Source organism: Ovis aries, chromosome 3 (assembly GCF_016772045.2).
Source record: "Ovis aries strain OAR_USU_Benz2616 breed Rambouillet chromosome 3, ARS-UI_Ramb_v3.0, whole genome shotgun sequence".
Lineage (NCBI taxonomy): Eukaryota > Metazoa > Chordata > Mammalia > Artiodactyla > Bovidae > Ovis > Ovis aries.
Window position 1 is genome coordinate 222950033 of NC_056056.1, and position 18093 is coordinate 222968125.

General features: G+C 54.5%; 1 protein-coding gene across 6 annotated transcripts in view; it reads left to right on the forward strand.

Moving 5' to 3' along the window:
• TBC1D22A (TBC1 domain family member 22A) overlaps positions 1-18093 on the forward strand; it is a 264330-nt gene that overhangs the window by 79855 nt on the left and 166382 nt on the right. For all 6 annotated transcript variants that reach the window (XM_060413629.1, XM_027968225.2, XM_060413628.1 and 3 more), the window contains one exon: positions 9975-10045. In XM_060413629.1, the coding sequence (XP_060269612.1) occupies positions 9975-10045 (71 nt within the window). The remainder of the gene's footprint in view (positions 1-9974; positions 10046-18093) is intronic.

Consider the following 18093-nt stretch of genomic DNA (forward strand, 5'->3'; position numbering starts at 1 on the left):
GCATGCCTTCCCTGCCTGAAGGGAGGCTCTTCAGATAATAGAAAAATTACAGCCAGAAAAGTTACTTTGCACAACTTTTAGGATGTTAATTGCAGCGATTAGAGGCCATCGAGCTTGGAGTCCCAGAGCACTTAGCGAAGCTGGCAGGCGGTGGGGCGTCCTGGCCTCTCACCTCCTCCTCTCGCTGCCAGAGAGGAGCTGGGAGAAGAGTCCTCACCGCCGCTCATCGCTCCTGCCATCTGGCCCGCAGGGCCCGGCACAGCCGCCCTCCGGAAGAATTCTTCAACGCCGTCATGCGGCCAGGAAAACAGTCCCCCTCCCAGCTCCGTCTCCTGAAGGGAAGCCTTGTTCAGATTTGCCAGAGGCCACAGAGGAAGGCGTTTTTCCTACTGTTCATGGGGTGCTCATATAGCTCAGTTGGTAAAGAATCCGCCTGCAACGCAGGAGACCCCAGTTTGATTCCTGGGTCAGGAAGATCCGCCGGAGAAGGGACAGGCTGCCCACTCCAGTGTTCTGGCCTGGAGAATTCCACAGATTGTACAGTTCACAGGGTTGCAAAGAGCTGGACACGACGGAGAGAGTTTCACTTTCACTTTCACTTTCATGGGGTTCTCAGACCACCTGACCTGCCTCCTGAGAAATACAGATTTCTCAGGAAATCAGGTCAGGAAGCAACAGTTAGAACTGGACATGGAACAACAGACTGGTTCCAAATCAGGAAAGGAGTACGTCAAGGCTGTATACTGTCACCCTGCTTATTTAACTTATATGCAGAGTACATCATGTGAAATGTGGGGCTGGATGAAGCACAAGCTGGAATCAAGACTGCTGGGAGAAATGTCAATAACCTCAGATATGCAGATGACACCACCCTTATGGCAGAAAGCAAAGAACTAAAGAGCCTCTTGATGAAAGTGAAAGAGGCTTAAAACTTAACATTCAGAAAACGAAGATCATGGCATCTAGTCCCATCACTTCATGGAAAATAGATGGGGAAACAATGGAAACAGTGACAGACTTTATTTTTTTGGGCTCCAAAATCACTGCAGATGGTGACTGCAGCCATGAAATTAAAAGATGCTTGCTCCTGGGAAGAAAAGTTATGACCAACCTAGACAGCATATTCAAAAGCAGAGACATTACTTTACCAACAAAGGTCCGTCTAGTCAAAGCTATGGCTTTTCCAGTGGTCATGTATGGATGTGAGAGTTGGACTGTGAAGAAAGCTGAGTGCCGAAGAATTGATGCTTCTGAACTGTGGTGTTGGAGAAGACTCTTGAGAGTCCCTTGGACTGCAAGGAGATCCAACCAGTCCATCCTAAAGGAGACCAGTCCTGGGTGTTCATTGTAAGGACTGATGTTGAAACTGAAACTCTAATACTTTGGCCACCTGATGCGAAGAAGTGGCTCCTTTGAAAAGACTCTGATGCTGGGAAATATCGAAGGCAGGAGGAGAAGGGGAGGACAGAGGATGAGATGGCTGGACGGCATCACTGACTCGATGGACATGAGTTTGAGTAAGCTCCGGGAGTTGGTGATGGTCAGGGAGGCCTGGTGTGCTGCAGTCCATGGGGTTGCACAGAGTTGGACACGACTGAGTGAGTGAACTGAACTGAACTGTGGTGATGGGATTTCCCAGGCAAGACTACCGGAGTGGGCTGCCATTTCCTTCTCCAGGGGATCTTCCCGACGCAGGGTTCAAACCTGTGTCTCCTACATGGCAGGTGGGTTCTTTGCCATTTGAGCCACCAAGGAAGCCCTTGCCTTGTGCTGAGTCAGCTCCCCCTCTCTCAGTAGTGTCCCGTCATCCGGCCCCCCTCTCTGAGTGTCCCGTCATCCGGCCCCCCTCTCTGAGTGTCCCGCCATCCGGCTCCCTTCTCTCACTAGTGTCCCGTCATCTGGCCCCCCTCTCTGAGTGTCCTGTCATCCGGCCCCCCTCTCTCCATAGTGTCCCGTCATCCGGCCCCCCTCTCTGAGTGTCCCGTCATCCGGCCCCCTTCTCTCCATAGTGTCCCGTCATCCGGCCCCCCTCTCTGAGTGTCCCGCCATCCGGCCCCCCTCTCTCCATAGTGTCCCGTCATCCGGCCCCCCTCTCTGAGTGTCCCGTCATCCGGCCCCCCTCTCTGAGTGTCCCGTCATCCGGCCCCCCTCTCTGAGTGCCCTGTCATCCGGCCCCCCTCTCTGAGTGTCCCGCCATCCAGCCCCCTTCTCTCCATAGTGTCCCGTCATCCGGCCCCCCTCTCTGAGTGTCCCGCCATCCGGCTCCCCCTCTCTCTGTAGTGTCCCGTCATCCGGCTCCCTCTCTCTCTGAGTGCCCCGTCATCCGGCCCCCTCTCTCTCTGAGTGCCCCGCCATCTGGCCCCCTCTCTCTCTGAGTGCCCCGTCATCCGACCCCACTCTCTCCATAGTGTCCCATCATCCGGCTCCCCTCTCTCAGTGCCCCGTCATCCGGCCCCCCTCTCTGAGTGTCCCGTCATCCGGCCCCCCTCTCTCCATAGTGTCCCGTCATCCGGCCCCCCTCTCTGAGTGCCCCGTCATCCGGCCCCCTCTCTCTCTGAGTGCCCCGTCATCCGGCCCCCTCTCTCTCTGAGTGCCCCGTCATCCGGCCCCCGCCTCTCTCCGTAGTGTCCCGTCATCCGGCCCCCCTCTCTGAGTGCCCCGCCATCCGGCCCCCCTCTCTCCATATTGTCCCGCCATCCGGCCCCCCTCTCTCCATATTGTCCCGCCATCCGGCTCCCCCTCTCTCCATAGTGTCCCGTCATCCGGCCCCCCTCTCTGAGTGCCCCGCCATCCGGCCCCCTCTCTCCATATTGTCCCGCCATCCGGCTCCCCCTCTCTCCATAGTGTCCCGTCATCCGGCCCCCCTCTCTGAGTGCCCCGCCATCCGGCCCCCCTCTCTCCATAGTGTCCCGTCATCCGGCCCCCCCCTCAGTAGTGTCCATCACTCAGATTTGTGTTGATATTTCTTCCGTTCAGTTCAGTCGCTCAGTCGTGTCCGACTCTTTGTGACCCCACGGACTGCAGCTCGCCAGGCCTCCCTGTCCATCACTAACTCCCAGAGCTTGTTCAAACTCATGTCCATTGAGTCGGTGATGCCATCCAAACATCTCATCCTCAACCATGTCATCCTCTGAACTGGCTGCGGCCCGGGGCGAGGGCAGGCGTTTCGGGCTCCTCCTGGCAGCAGGACTGGAGAAGCGGGGGCCAGGTGGCCCCTCCCCTTGGGCTCACCATGGGCTTGGCAGGAACGCACGAGGCACCCAACGCCCCACTTGCCAGAGACCCCGTGGACCCAGCGGAACCCTCCCCCGACTCAGAGCTGGGAGGTGCGAGCCACAGACATTTCGCGTCTGCTCTCGTCTCCTCCTGGACGCCCTCGTCCTAGTTTATGACACTGTTCCGTTCCCGCTGTGTCAGTGAGGTCAGGGGGGCCTGGCAGAGGTAAGCTGTGGGATCGTGGCGTGGCTCCCAGGCGCCTCTCAAGCAGCAGCGCGCTGGGTGCCTGGCACCCCTCCTTCCGAGAGGAGGCCGCGTCTGCTCGGTGTCCCGCGCCAGCTGTGCACCTCCTCGCGCTGCTTCCCTGACCACACTGTCAGACCTGCCTGCTTGCAGCGAGCCCCTGCAGGGTAGGAGTGGGCCTAATCGTACTCTCCGAGCTTCTTTGATCAGTTTTCATGGACCAGATGAATCAGGTGTGAGATGGACTCAGAGCAGGGAGAGTGTGGAGGTGGCTTTGGCCCCAGGGGCAGCTTACACAGAGGGGCGCTCAGCATGCGCTGGTCGGAGCAGGCTGGTGGATGTGCCTTTCCCGTACCCGGGCTTTTAGGAGCCAGAGTTGTGCTTGCTCTGCAGGCCCTCTGAGGCTGGAGACAGCTCAGCTTCTGGATTAGGTTCACATGGGAGCCTCGGTGATGGCGAGACGCGTGCATTTCTTATGCGTTTTGGAAAGATTTAAAATTTTATTGTTGTACCAAAGTAAATCAGGCTACAGACAAAATACTGTGGTTTTTACTTTACACATTTTAGTAAAGTATTAATAAGTTTTCCAGTCTCGTTAATTTATAGTAGTATTTTATAATAATACAAAATATGTGTTCATTCTTGTTTTAAAATGTTTTAAAACATTAATGCATCTTCACAGTAATGCATTTATTTTTGTTCACTGTTTCTGCCAGATTTTAGTACTACCAAAGTTTTAAAAAATAAGACTAAAACCAGTTCAAAAGAGTATTAGAAAAAAATAAATTATGGATTGATTTTTCTATTATTCCTGGGTTTTCAGGTGGAAAAAAAAGGTACTTATGATTAGGAGTTCTTTGCATACACCATTCTGTGACAGATTTTTGGTTTCGTCTCAGATGTGATTTTACATCCGGTTAGAACAAATGAGCCCCAGTGGCTGTGTGGTTTGTGTTTGTGGAGGGGAATGAGTGATTACATCGGAAGCACAGCAGGATGGTGTTCTTGCATTTGTATGTTACCGTACTTTCCCAGGTGTTGTTTCTTTGTTCCATGCGAGGATTCCGTGACTCAAGCAAGGAAGGTATTTTTGTTTTGCTAAGTTTTAGAGGAAGGAACTGGGGCTCAGGAGAGATTTAGAGGACTGAGGGAGGCCGTAGAGATTCTCACTGGCCACACTGGGCCTGGAACCCAAGTCTGCTGAATCCACAACCAGTTTCTGTTGCCCTGCCCTTCTCTGCTCGGTCAGCCTCCCGGGGGGAATCTTCCTGAGAAGGAAAGACTCACAGTACAGATGAGTTTGGAGTTGTGATGCTGGCGTTGTTTTCATAAAGACAGTTCTGAATTTCATGTTTTAGAAAGCAAATGCACGATTGTAGAAGATTTGCTCTTTATTTCTCATTCATTTTCTGCTTATTAAAGCATGCGTCACATTTTAGTTTTCTCTCTTAGACGACTAGTGACTCTGCAGCCTGATTCCAAGAAATACGGGGACAGAAAGCCAGCAGAAAACCACACACGGGCTATCACCATAAAGGCTCGGGCAGCTGAAATAAAAGGTGGGAAAAGATCTGCCAGGGACGTGCTACTCATAGAAAAGCTAATTTGCAAAATAATATCAGAAAAAGGCAAACATCAATACAAAGAGGGATGCTTCATAATGATAACAGGTTCAACTCGTTAAGTAGAGATGTCTTTCCTAGATGTGTTTGTCAGAGTCGTGGGTGTAACAGCAGTTCATTTTTCACAAGCAGAGACAGTATGCTCTTCTATGAGTGCATCACAATTTGTTAACATATCCGCCTGCTCGCAGACACCCAGGTTATTTACAGGCCTTCCCCCCGTGGAAAAGCCGCTATGAGGGTCCTTGTGGGTACTGCATTGTGGGTCTATGTTTCCAGTTCTGTAAGGCAGATATGAAGTGGTGAAGCTGTTGGGTCACAGGACAGATATATGTTTAACTTTACTTAAAAAAAAAAAACAAACCTGCCATATGATTTTTCAAAGTGGTAGTACCCTTTTATCCTGCCCACCATTATTTTTTAAATTGATATGGAGATAGGAGTTTCCAACTGCCTCTTGCGTCAGTTTTGTTAGGCCACATTTCTCAAGGAATATGTCCATTCCATGTAAGTTTTTGAATTTATTGCACGAAGTTGTCAACAGGATCGGTTTATTATTTCTTCATGCCTGTAGCGTCTGTAGTGGTGTTCCTTTCTCATGTCTGACACTTTTTCCCAGTGGTCAAGTCTAACTAAAAGTTTTTATTGATTTTTTTAAAAAGCAGTTTACTTATTTCCATGCTTATTTTATTTCCCTTCTTTTAGTTTAGCTTTGTTTAAAATCCCTCATCTTCTCCTAGCTTCTTAAGGTAGAGCCTCATTGGTTTGAACCTTTATTCTTTTCTGATTTAGGCTTTTAAGGGCATATATTTCCCTCCAGGCATTGTTTTAGTTATATCATACACATATTGGTATCTGTTGTTATCATTCAGTTTGAAATATTTTCCAATTTTTTCCTTGTGATTGCTCTGATTTATGAGATATTCAGAAGTATGTTAATAAAGTTCCACATATTTGAGGATTTCCTGGGTATCACAGTGGGCTGATTTCTCATGGAAAGCATCTGGTCAGATAAGCCTGATGTTGTTTTGATCTCTTGACGCTCACCATGACTCACTTGGGCAGCGCATGTGGCCCGCTTGGTGAGTACGCCGTGCGTCCTTGAAAAGAATGTGTGTTCTTCAGGTGGTGGATGTGGCGTCCTGCAGGCCAGTTAGATCCAGCTCACATCTGCCTTTACCGGTTTTTAGATTTACCTATTCTGTCAGCTACTCAGGGAGGGGTGCTGAAATCTCTGCCTACGATCGAAACTGTGTCCATTTCTGTCAGTGTTTGCTTCCTGCATTATGAAGCTGCATTATTAGGTACACACATTTAGGAAAGACATCTCTGCTTAATGAGTTGAACCTCTTATCATTATGAAACATCCCTCTTTGTACTGATGTTTATTTTTTTCTGATATTATTTTGCAAATTAGCTTTTTTATGAGTAGCACGTCCCTGGCAGATCTTTTTCCACCTTTTATTTCAGCTGCCTGAGTCTTTACGGTGACAGCCTGTGTTTGGTTTTTCTTTCAGCTCTCTATCCCCGTGTTTCTTGCAATCAGACTGCAGAATCACTAGTCGTCTAAGAAAACTAAAATGTAAGAAATACTTTGATAAGCAGAAAATGAATGAGAAATAAACAGCAAATCTACAGTAGTGCATTTGCTTTCTAAAAAGTAAAATTTGCAAATATCTTTGTGTGAACACCAGTACCCCACCCCCATACTCATCTGTAGTGTGAGTCTTTCCTTCTCAGTAAGACCCCTCCGGGAGACTGAGACTGCGATGCTCCGTGACCCAAGGAGGCAGAGAGGGGTCGACCTGTTGCCAGCATGAGCGAGCCCTCACTTGCCTCCTCCTGCCTCTGCCTCCGGATTCCCTTTCTGGTCGCTGCCCTGCTCTCACTGCCGCCGTCCCGGCCACCACCACCTCTCCTTAGGCTTTGCAAGTAGGCCCTTGCGTGGTTGTCTTGTGTCTGCTGGCCCCTCTGGTCCGTTTTCCACACTGTGGTCTAGGCCTTGTGTGTAAGCTGTTCCCTGGGCCCAGGATGCTCCCCTCTCGGCCCCCTCTTCTCTCAGTTGGCCTCTCTGCATGTCTGGGTTGCGTTTCAGCTCTCAGGCCCTCCACCTCCTTGCTGATGGGGCGCACCCCTGCTCAGGACGTCACTGTGCTCCTCACCTAGTGCTGTGAGCACTTCCTCTGGGTGAGATTGTACCTTTGCCCACCCTTGGACCGAGAGCTGAGCTCCCCGCATGTGCGGTGTGCGCGACAGTCACCCGTGTAATTAATTCCCCTGCCCTGCTGGCCCCAGGGAAGCATTCCTTAGATTCTTGTTAGCGTCAGTCGGTGACCTCCTTGTTTTCCTGTTTCTTTATATCTTCAAGTAAAATCTTATAGTTTTCTTCACATGGTATTTCTTGTGCATTTCTTGTTAAGCTTATGCCTGTAACCTTTTCCACGTCTTTTTTTGTCAGTAGAGACAAGCTATTGATTTTTCGACTCTCGTATCTGCCCGTCTTGCTGAACTCAGAACCTGGGGTCCCGCATGTCTCTGGGTGCTGCCTGCCCGTCTGCTGGCTTCGTCCTCAGGCTGGGGGGAGGCCAGGGTTCACATGGGGTCCCAGGCCCATGGCCAGATTGGGTGCTGGTAAGGGCGTGGCTTCGCCCCCATGCCAACCAGCCCAGCTGAGTGTAGAGCAGGTGTGTGTGTGTGTGTGTGTGTGTGTGTGTGTGTGTGTGTGCGCGCGCACGCGCACGCCTCTATGCCAACCAGCCCAGCCTGAGTGTAGAGCAGTTGTGTGTGTGTGTGTGTGTGTGTGTGCGCGCGCGCGCGTGTGTGCCTCTATGCCAACCAGCCCAGCCTGAGTGTAGAGCAGGCTGGTGGGTTCCTGCTGGGGTGAGTGTGTGTGTATGTGTGTGGTCACTTTGCACAGTCAGGATTCTGCTGGAAAGGTGGAAGGGGCGGATGGGCCTGGGTTGAAAGTCCACACCTGACCCCTGTCTGAGTGGCCCTCAGACTTCTCCCATCCACATCCCGACACCTGGATCAGGTTGTAAGGCCTCCTGGTGTGGAGCAGCCTTTTCATCCCTGCGGTCATGCTGATCTTGGGCCTTCAGTGGCGCTCCTGTCTGCTGGGGTTTGATTTTGGGCTCTTCTGTCTGTGAGGTCTGTCTGCATTGGCAGAAGCCGTCTCAGTAACAGGAGTCCGCGGTGGGGAAGGACTCGGGGACGTGAAGGCCCCTTGGTTCGCGTGCCGCCACGGCTGAGTCCCCTCACCTCCCTGAGCCTCTTCCTCCATCACTCAGTGGGACTGCAGCCCCAGCTAACTCAAGGTCTGGAGGACCTCATACCTCAGAGCTCCCTTTCAGCACCGGAGTCAGAACTGTGTCTCACTGTGTTGACTGAAGGTGCCGTCTTGTGAGGGTCCTTCATGAGGAGAGAGGTTCGGAAGACATCAGGCTTTCTTCATAAACGACCCTCAGAAAGCGGGCCCGTGCAGCCACCGGGGCCCGGGGAACGTGATTGGTAAACATCGCATTATTGGTGTTCAGATATTAGGTCCCTGCTTTTCATAATATCCCCAGGGAACTGGGGAAGATTTGATATTTTCTGAGATTGCCGTAAAATGCAAGTTATTGCTGGCGCCATCGCCCAATTATTCTGTACTTATTTTACTTAGACTTTAGTAATTGGAAAAAGATTAGATGTCAGGACTTTGTGTTCTGTTGATTCTATTACCAGAGTCCTTCTCTTTAATCATTTCCTTTATTCCCAGTATTAATCATTAGCTCTGAGCTCTTAGGGGAAGAACCTAACTTAAAGGAAAGAAATAGTTACTTCCGTTTCTGTAGGACTGACTGTTAGGTACCTACAGATTGAAGCGTGTTCTCTGGCAATTCAGGGCCTGTGATGGAGGCACTCGAGGAGACCCCGAAGGTCAGAAGGACCTTGGGGCCCTGACTCTTACCCGCCTCCCCAGGCTGTGCCTGGCCTGCTCTTGTCCGGGCCCCTGCCCCTGCCCGCCCGGCCCCTCTGTGACCACCCCCCAAACTTAGGTGTTTGTTGAGGCAACTGTGACTTGTACTGTTGACACTTGGTTGTCCCCAGGGTGTGATTTGGCCACATCCTCGTAGACACAAGCTTATCGCCACGAACTGATGTCTTTCAAAACCCCTCCTGACATAGAGAACAGGCTTAGGGACCTGGACCGGGGAGGAAGGGCGAATCGAAGGAGGGACGGGGCGGCGTGTACACCTGATTAAAGTGGGTGACCCGCGGGGCCTTGCCGTGCGACTCGGGACTCACACCCGAGCCCTGCACTACCTTCAGGGGTCAGATGGGGTGGGAGGTGGGAGGGAGGTTCAAGATGGGGGGGGGACACATGTATACCTCTGGCTGACTCGTGTTGATGCATGTTGTGAAGCAACTATCCTTCAATTATAAAGACAACTCTATTAAAAAAAAAAATCTGTCCTGAGAAGTGCACTTCGTGTAGGTCTTCTTAGAGTAAGTGCTGAGAGTGGCTGGGTGAAGGAAAGGTGTGAGCTTGGGGGTGCGGGGGGAGAGAGGGAGGGAGGCGGGCGAGTGGGGAGGCCGGAGGCTGGAAGGAAGCGTGTCCTTTGCACCTCGCCTGTCCCTGTGGCTCCAGGGATGCTCGGGCCGTGTTGAGCAAACGTGTGCTAAGATCTAAACGCAAACAGGTCACGTTTAGCTTGGTTTGAATAGAGTGGTAACTTCTCCGGTGTGTTGAAAACAATCAGTATCTGAAATTGTTCTCATTTCGGTTCATTCTGGTTTCATTTATGGGCCTCCTTGCCCCCTGAGGAACTGGGGGAGGATGTCCCCCGAAGGGGGAGGCTTTGCCTGCCATCTGTAACCCCCTTCTTCCTGTCTCTCTTGTGTTAACAGAGGAGCTCAGGAAGCTGAGCTGGTCCGGGATCCCCAAGCCCGTCCGTGCCATCACGTGGAAGCTGCTCTCAGTAAGTTGCCCCCTCTGCGCCCCCGCCCTGCACCCCCTGCCCAGGCACTGTCCTCCCGCGAGGACAGGCTCTCCCGGCCCAGGCGGGCTTCGAGCCCCACGCAAGTCCCGGCTCCACTTCGTGGATCTGGCTTTGGCTGGGGCTGCGATGCCATCTCCCACCCTTAGCTCAGCTTCAGGCTTGGTTTGCAAAGACTGGCAGAAAACGAGCGTAAGTCATAACTTAGGATGGCTGTGTTCTTTTTCTCTGATCTTATTATTTTTAAAGTCTTTGTGGTGTTTCCAAACCTGTGTTATAAAAAGGTTCCAGCGTGGAAGATTCTTTCAGCTCTGAGGACTCAAACAGGGAAATCTGTTTGAGAGTCTTTTAGAAAGCATCAGTGGTGATGGTGTTAGACTGGTGTGTGTTTGTGTGATGGAGGCTGGGCTGTGGCTCCGTCACACCCAATGTGGAGCAGCGCGTTCTGGGGGCTTCGGGAGAAGGTGGGAGCTGGTTCTTGCCCTGAGTCAGTGTCAGAAGTGAGCTTGGCTCTGCTGAACATCTCGGAGTCTTTTCTAGACAGCTTTCTTCCCGTTTCCTGCTTTTTTTTTTCTTCCTTATTATTTTGGGAACTAAGTCAATAGGGAACCCTAACAGTTTACCCTAAATTGGGTCGGACTTTCAGTATTAAAAGAGTCTTTCTTGCTAATGAGCTTTAATAAATTTGCAGCTTAGTACCTCGGAATCCTACATGCAGATGCAGTTCCGAACAGTGAATATTTATTGGTCAAATATTCTCTTGCAATTAAAATTAGACCCGCTGCAATTGCTAATGTTTTTGTTCGGTGTTTTTTTTATTTTAAGCATTTGTATCTGGTTTTCCCAACATCCTCTAAAAGAGGCTACAGGCTTTCCAGGCCGCATTTTAGGAAGTTCGCATGAAAACACCTTTCGGGTCTCTGTGGAGGTTTTGCGTTTGTGAAGGGTGTGCTCCTCCCGGTGGAAAGCCCTCTGTGAATTACGTTGTCGTGGCCTCTTCCCTTTAGCTCCCCGCCTCTGCAGGTCGTGGTTAAGACATCCTCACAGCTGCCCAGTGACTGCCTTGGAGGAAGAGCCACCTGGGGTCAATGGGCAGAGGGGCAGAGGGCGACGTGAGATCGGCTAGGCTCGGCGGTCTGAAGCGGGGCAGGGCAGTGGGGAGGGTCTGTGACCAGCGGCACTGGGATGCAGGTGACAGAGTCTGGCCTTCTTGGACGTTTGTTCACGTCACCACCGCTGGTTACAGGGGCCCTTGTCCAGAGGCAGAGGGGAGCCAGACTCCAGTGCACCACAGAGTCTGGGGGCCTTGGGGTTGGTCTGGGGTGCAGCGGGATTTGACTGGGGGACCACAGACCGTGGCATGCGTGGGCCGCAGGCGGCCCCAGTGGGCAAGAGGAGGGCGACAGTATCATGGGCACGTGTCTGGGGTCTTCACCCCCCGGGGTCTGAAAGCAGAGGTGGGCTGGGGTGGAGGAAAAGGGCAGAGGTGACGGGGGCAGTTCTCGCTGTTTTCGACTTGCATTGACAGATGAGTTAAAAAGGCGTTGGGGACAGTGAGCCGAGCCTGTCCCTCCAAAGGTGGGCCACCAGCGGGGAGGGCATTCCACAGCCTCTTGGAGAAGGTGGGGTGCTTCGGGCCATCTCTAAGGCTGTGTCAGGGTTCCCTGGGTGAGCAACATGGGAGGTCACGTGACCCGGGGGAGGCAGAGAATCAACACCGAGGCTCTGTGGGAACCAGTGAGTCAGCTGACCCCTTGGGGTGGGGAGGGGATGGGAGGTGGGGGTGTTGGGAGGCCAGGTGCCCGGGCTGGGCCGCCTCCTGAAGGCCTGAGTGAGGGTGGGGGGCTGCGGGGTGAAGCCAGGCGCCCCGGGCGGGGGGAGGGACTGCAGCTTGCCTCCTCCCCTTGTTTGCTCAATGTTGCCCGCCCGAGCACTTCCAGGGTCTGCCGCCGGGAAAGCAGGGAAGGGGAACGGCCACGTCCCTGTGGCAGAAGGAGGGAGCCCCTTCTTTCTCTGCCTCTGGCCTGGGGCGGAGCCGGCCCCCTGCAGACAGGGTACCTGTCCTCCCTGCGCACGTTTTCCCCGCTTGTCCTGCAAGCATTTCTCAGCTGTTTGCTGTGTGCCGTTGGGCGCAGTGTGAGAGATTCCTGTGCAGGCAGCGGGCCATGCCCCTTGGAAGGGGGTAGGAGCTGGGATGGGCGGGACGGAAGGGGAGGAGGGGCCCAGGCCACCAAGGAGAAAGCGTGTGGGTGCTCGCTGACCACGCAGGCCTGTGTGGGGCAGCAGGGTGTCACCCCCGCCTGCAGGGCTCCCGCCTACACGTGCTGTGGCCTCGGGGTGGGGAGGGCATCTGGGCGTCCAGGGGCAGGGCGCCCACGCAGTGAAGGGGTGCTGGTCGGACCTGGGCTTGGGCAGGCAGGGGGACGTCTGACTGTGGGGGCCGTCCTCTCCCATCTTGTGAACCACACCCGGAGCTCTTGAGCCTCTGTGCTTGTCCTGGGGTGCCCCCGGTGCGGTCAGCCGCAGAGCGTGTTCTCTGATGGGAGACTCGGAGCACACGGTGAACCCCGTTAACCACTCAGCCCGGATTCAGCAGATGTTTCCTGGGCATCTGTCCTGGGCTGGGCCCTTCACCAGTGTCAGGCCCACGAGTCCTGGAGGAAGCACCCAGGGGGCTCCTGCGGTTGGAGGGTGGAGCAGCAGTCTTCCCAGTTAGGACTGGCTCTTGGTCATTCTCCGAGGGCCTCACACGCCTGTCTCCTGGGGAGCTCTTGCAGATGCTGACGTGTGGGCCCACGGAGCAGATCCCGGGGTGGACTGCGGTCCCGGGGTGTGTACCGACTCCGGGTTCCACCGAGCACCTGGCCCAGGCTAGGGGGAGGAGGCGGGGGCGGGTGGGCTTCAGGCCTCCTCTCCACCTGCAGCTTTCCATTCTGGGTCCACACTCGTGTTACCCGGGGGGCTTGGGAATTGCTGCCATCTGGATTCCCCAGGGGTGCTCTCACAGGTCCAGGGCGGGGACCGCTGCTCTAGAACACTCCGGTCCCCCGAGGGACAGGGCAGGGCACCCCTGAGCTCGCTGGGAGATGGGGCATCGAGGGCAGCACCCCTGGGCGGAGGCACTGGTGGGGCACAGCTGGGCCTGACTCACCTGCAGCTGAGGGGCTGGGGCTGTTGACCCTCTGGTAGGGCAGAGAACGGACTGGGGTTGTCAGCGAGTCTGAGGGAGCCCACACTGGGGAGCTGGGGACCCCCGCACCATGGCTCTGCTCCTCCTCCACACAGCAGGGGTCTGCAGGAGAGGGGAGTCCCATGAGCTGGGGCCGACGGGGTGGCTGTGGGGCCATGGTTTTCTCAGGGTGAAGGAGGGAGCAGGAGGTCCGAGCACTGGGTGCCTAGCTGAGGAGCTAAGAGTTTATGCTCCGCCCCATTTAGGGAGACTGCTGGCTTGCCTGATGGGTTCAGGGTCTGCCGTTAACACTGTCCCGGTGGTGTGTGGACGAGCACTTTCTTAATGGATGAGTAGGAGATGCCGCTTTAATGAAGAAAGATGGGAAGCTGGGCTCTGGTCACTCAGGAGAACTAACCCGTACCCCCAGAGCTCACCGGTAAACCGCCTCTGACGCCATCTAATGCTGAAATTCCCTGCAAGTGGTGTAGAAACTTTTAAAAACTAATGCTGTAGACACTGCTTTCCTTCAGATAGACAGTCAGCAGGGACCTGCCGCGTGGCACAGGGGTCCCTGCTCAATATTCTGTAATAACGTAAATGGGAAGAGAGCTTGCAGCAAGAACGGGGGATTGTATACGTGTGACTGAAACACTTGCTGTAAAACCTGGAACTGACACGACGTTGTTAATTAACTAACCTCCAACATGAGACAAAAATTAAAAAAATTAACGCTCTAGAAAATGACATTTCTGGCTCTTTTAAAAAAGCATTTCAGAAATACCCAACAAAAACTAAGCGCTTGCCGTTGGTGGCAGTCAGTAGAATGGCTGGAAATGGCGAGTGGAGCTCTTACACCGTGCTTCGTTCTCGCCGCTTATTGAGGCGAGTTTGCACGTGAACCCAGCGGGAGGGAGCGACGTGATGTTTGTGTCAGCGGGACAATTCCGATATAAGTATATGCATGCATTGTTTTACATTTATGATTAGTGTTTTTATAGCATGCTAATACAGCAATTAAGTTTTCTGTAGTTCTGTCATTTAAAATTCATTGCATACTCGAATATATTTCATTTGCATAATTTCCAGTCTTGCTTAATTATCTGGAGGCCTCAACTTGCATGTGTGTGTTTTCCTTTAGGAAGGGGAGCATCAGGAGGCTGTGTGGGCTTGCTTGTTGCCCGCGTCCCTGCTTCGATGCCCTTGCCTGTCAGAAGTACTGTCTCGGTTCTTTAGTTAACATTTGAGGCTGGCGAGACTTTCTGGGTCCTTGTTCCCGTTCAGTTAGAATCCACCGGCGCCACCACAGGTGCTCTGTGTTAGGCTGTCCCCTCCGGCTGCAGCCGGTGCCCCCGTGGCAGCCCCGGTGCCCTGACCCGGCCACTGCACGCGTGTCCACGCTCCTCCCGTGCTAGGCCATCTCGAGCTTGCCCAGGGCTCCCCGCGGCTGTCCTCTGCCTCTTTACCTCCATCCGCTCCGCAGTCTCCAGACCCAGCCCAGAGGAGGACGCCAGCCCCTCCCTGTTGCTGGTGTTTAGTCGTGCGGTTGCGTCCGACTCTGCGACCCCGTGGCCTGTAGCCCGTTGGGCTCCTCTGTCCATGGGGTTCTCCAGGCAAGAGTACTGGGGTGGGTTGCCATGCCCTCCTCCGGGGGATCTTCCCAAGGCAGGGATCGAACCCACGTCTCCTGCATTGGCAGATATATTCTTTACCACTGAGCCCCCTACTTCTCATGAATTAGTTCAGACACGACCTCCTAGCCTCCTGGGTAGAGATCCTTCTTGGGGTGTGACAGTGTCATCCCAGATCTGTTGGCCTCATGCCTTCATCCACCAAGTATCTGCGGAATATCTGTTGTGCCAGACAGTACCCTGAGCCCCGGGGATGTCTGTGAACAGAGGGGCGAGGATTCCTGCGTGCTGGAGCTGGCATGCCAGTGAGAGGAGATGGCGGTAAATGCAGTGACTGAAGTTCACAGCATCTTAGAAGGACTGATGTCACAGAACGAAACGTGAGCGAAGTAGGAGGGGCCCCAAGGGCCAGGCTGGTGGCTGGGGCGGCTACTTGGGAGCCAGGACTTGGGGAGGGAGGGCTGGGGCCTTGCAGGGTCTCGGTCCCACCCAGATTCACGGGCTCCTTGGAGAGGGCGGCACCGACTCCAGCAGGGCGTGGGCCGACGGTGCAGACCAGCAGCCCTGCTGAGGAGCCGCTTGCTCTCTGAGGAGTAGGAGGGTGGACGCAGTGCCTGGACGTGTCCCTCGGCCCCAGGGCCAGGAGGAGGGTGGGCGCTGGGCCGGCGCTCCTGTGGAACGGCTGCAGCGCCCGCTCCTGGGAGCCAGCCCTGCAGAGGCGGAGGCGGTGGCTTCATGGGGCGGCCGCGTCGCTGCCCACGTCGCTGCAAGATTCTCCTATGATGAGGGTGCGTGGCTGTGTTCCTGAAAAGGTTCTCTGCAGGCTGGATGTGGCCTGCGAGTGGTAGTCTGCCAGCCCACGATGCAGGGGCTGGGATCCAGGGTGGAGGGAGCCGTGAGCTCAGAGGGGCCTTGAATCTTGGGGGTGCCAGGCCGGGGAAGGGAGAGAGCATCCCGGGCTGAGAGGTGGGAAGGTCCAGGCCGGGCGGGAGCAGGAGGTGCCTGGTGGTCTGGTTGGGCATTTCCAGCAGGGAGGCCTGTCTGGCGGGGCTGGGGGTTGGCGGGGGAGGTGGGGCCTGGGCCTCCAGCAGCTCCAGTGGTGGGGGTGGTCGGAGAGGTGGGGTTTGGGTGCAGCCAGGCCTGTGTGCAGCAGGACCCCAGCGAGGAGCTGTCCCTCCCTTTCCTTACCCGGGACTGTGGCAGTTTCAGGACAAAGAAAAAGAAGTAAACCAGCCCATGGCCACTGTCCAGGAGGCAGTGGGGCTTGACGTGGCTGTCAAGGCCCACCTGGGCCTGGTGGGTGCCTGGGCTCCCAGATGGATTCTCTGAAGCTGTGACTGGCCTGCCTCCCCTGTAACTTCACGCCCTCGGCAGGGCTGGGCTGGGGTCCGAGCAGGAGGAGGGCTCTGGGTGGTTTTGGGTGATGCTGGCTGAAGGGGGCGGGGCCTGAGCTGCTCAAGTGGGCGCTTTACCGGCTGGTGTGAAGGCGCTGGAGGCAGCCCGCGTCTTCAGTCCACACTGGGGGCTGGTGGTGGTTTTTGTCGCTGGTGTAAGTGTGCGGAGCGGTCTGCTCTTTGGGATACAAGAGGCCTCATTTGACCAGAAAGTGGAGGCAGGTAGGACCAGCAGCCGCTCCCTCCCTCGGTAAGGGGGCCGCGCGCTGCCGGCTGCAGGATCTGTCAGCTGGACCTGCTGCCACGCTGGGAACAGCAGGGCCCCTTTCCGGCGGGTCGTAATGAACTGAGGGCATTTTAGGGCGGCTGTTCTTCGGGGGGCTCCTCCTCGCTGCTATAGAAGGTGGAGGACGGGCGACACCTGTGACAAGCCTGCTGGGGTGTAAATTGCTAACCTCCTGGCAGAGTCACTTGGAAAAAGAGCATCAAGAGCCTTAAATGTATCCCGTGTCCCATTGAGCCGACGATGCGCTTGTAGACATTTTACTCCAGGAAAAATCAGACATTGCTGAGCACCACGTATTTTGGAGTACTAGACATTTGAAAATATTCGGAATGTTGAGAAATTGAGGAAAGGTTAGACAGAAGTGTGTGATGAAGACGTTCACGTGGTGGCAGGCCACAGAGCCCTGGGGGCCAGTGCTTGCAGAGCACGGCTTGCTAAGCTTCTGCTGTAATGGGCTGGCTAGCAAGCGTCTGAGCATGTGTTTCAGTGGGTCACACGGTCACTTTCCAGCTCCTCAGCTCTGCCTCAGTCATGTGCAAACAGCCACACACATGGGCAAACAGATATGGCTTCGTGCTGCTAATGTCCTGGTTACAGAAATGGGCGGTGGGCTGGCATTTGCTGAGCCCCGCAGGAGAACAAGACGTTATGTCAGTGGGAGCCAGGTTTCACTATCTGAAGTCCAGGTATGTAAGCACAGAATGTTGGAGAGAAAATTTCCTTAAAAAGGCCATGGAAAGGACTAGTCATTAAAAGTAAATTGGGCTTCGTTCAGGTTAGGAGCTTCTGTTCATCAAAAGATGTCATTAATGGGCAAGAAGCCACAGTCAGGAGGAGGTGATGTTTACTGCAGGCCTGCCGTGCAGACGGTGCGGCCGGCGCCTGGGAAGCAGGAGGGGGCGGACCACCGAACAGGAGGGGGAGGGCTGCTCACGGGTGAGGATGCGCCTGGCCTCCCGCAGGCCCCTGGAGAGGCAGCTGAGGCCTGCCAGCTGATGGACACCTCCGTGAGCCTGTCAGCACGGCTGCAAGGAAAAGGCGGTGGTGCCCGGCGTTGGGAAGAAGGGAGGCCATGCTCTCGTGCATGTCCCCCGGGAGTGTAGTCACCTGGGAAATTCTTCAGCAAAACCTGTCAAAGGCACGCTGACCTTTGCTCCCCGTTATACACCTAACAAAATGGATGTCGTGTGCTGTAAAAGGCAGGCATGAGAACGTTTATCGCAGGAACCTGGTCACTGCCCGGATGTCTGTTAACAGAATGGATTTTGCACATGGAGTTGTTATGCAGCAGTGAAAATCAACCACTGGTTTGTGTTCCAGAACGAATGGATTTTTCAAATGTAGCACCGAGTTTAAGCAATGAGGAGGAAAAGAAAAGAAGATTCCATGTGTGTAAAGTTCTGATAGGCAAAACCTGGCAGGTGTGAGGAGTCAGGGAGGACCTCTGACAGCAGGTCAGGAGTAAGGGTCAGTGGCCGGGAGGTCCCCAGCGCACCCTGAGATGTGTTCATTTTGTGATCATTCACACACGTATTTGGGCAACGTGTGCA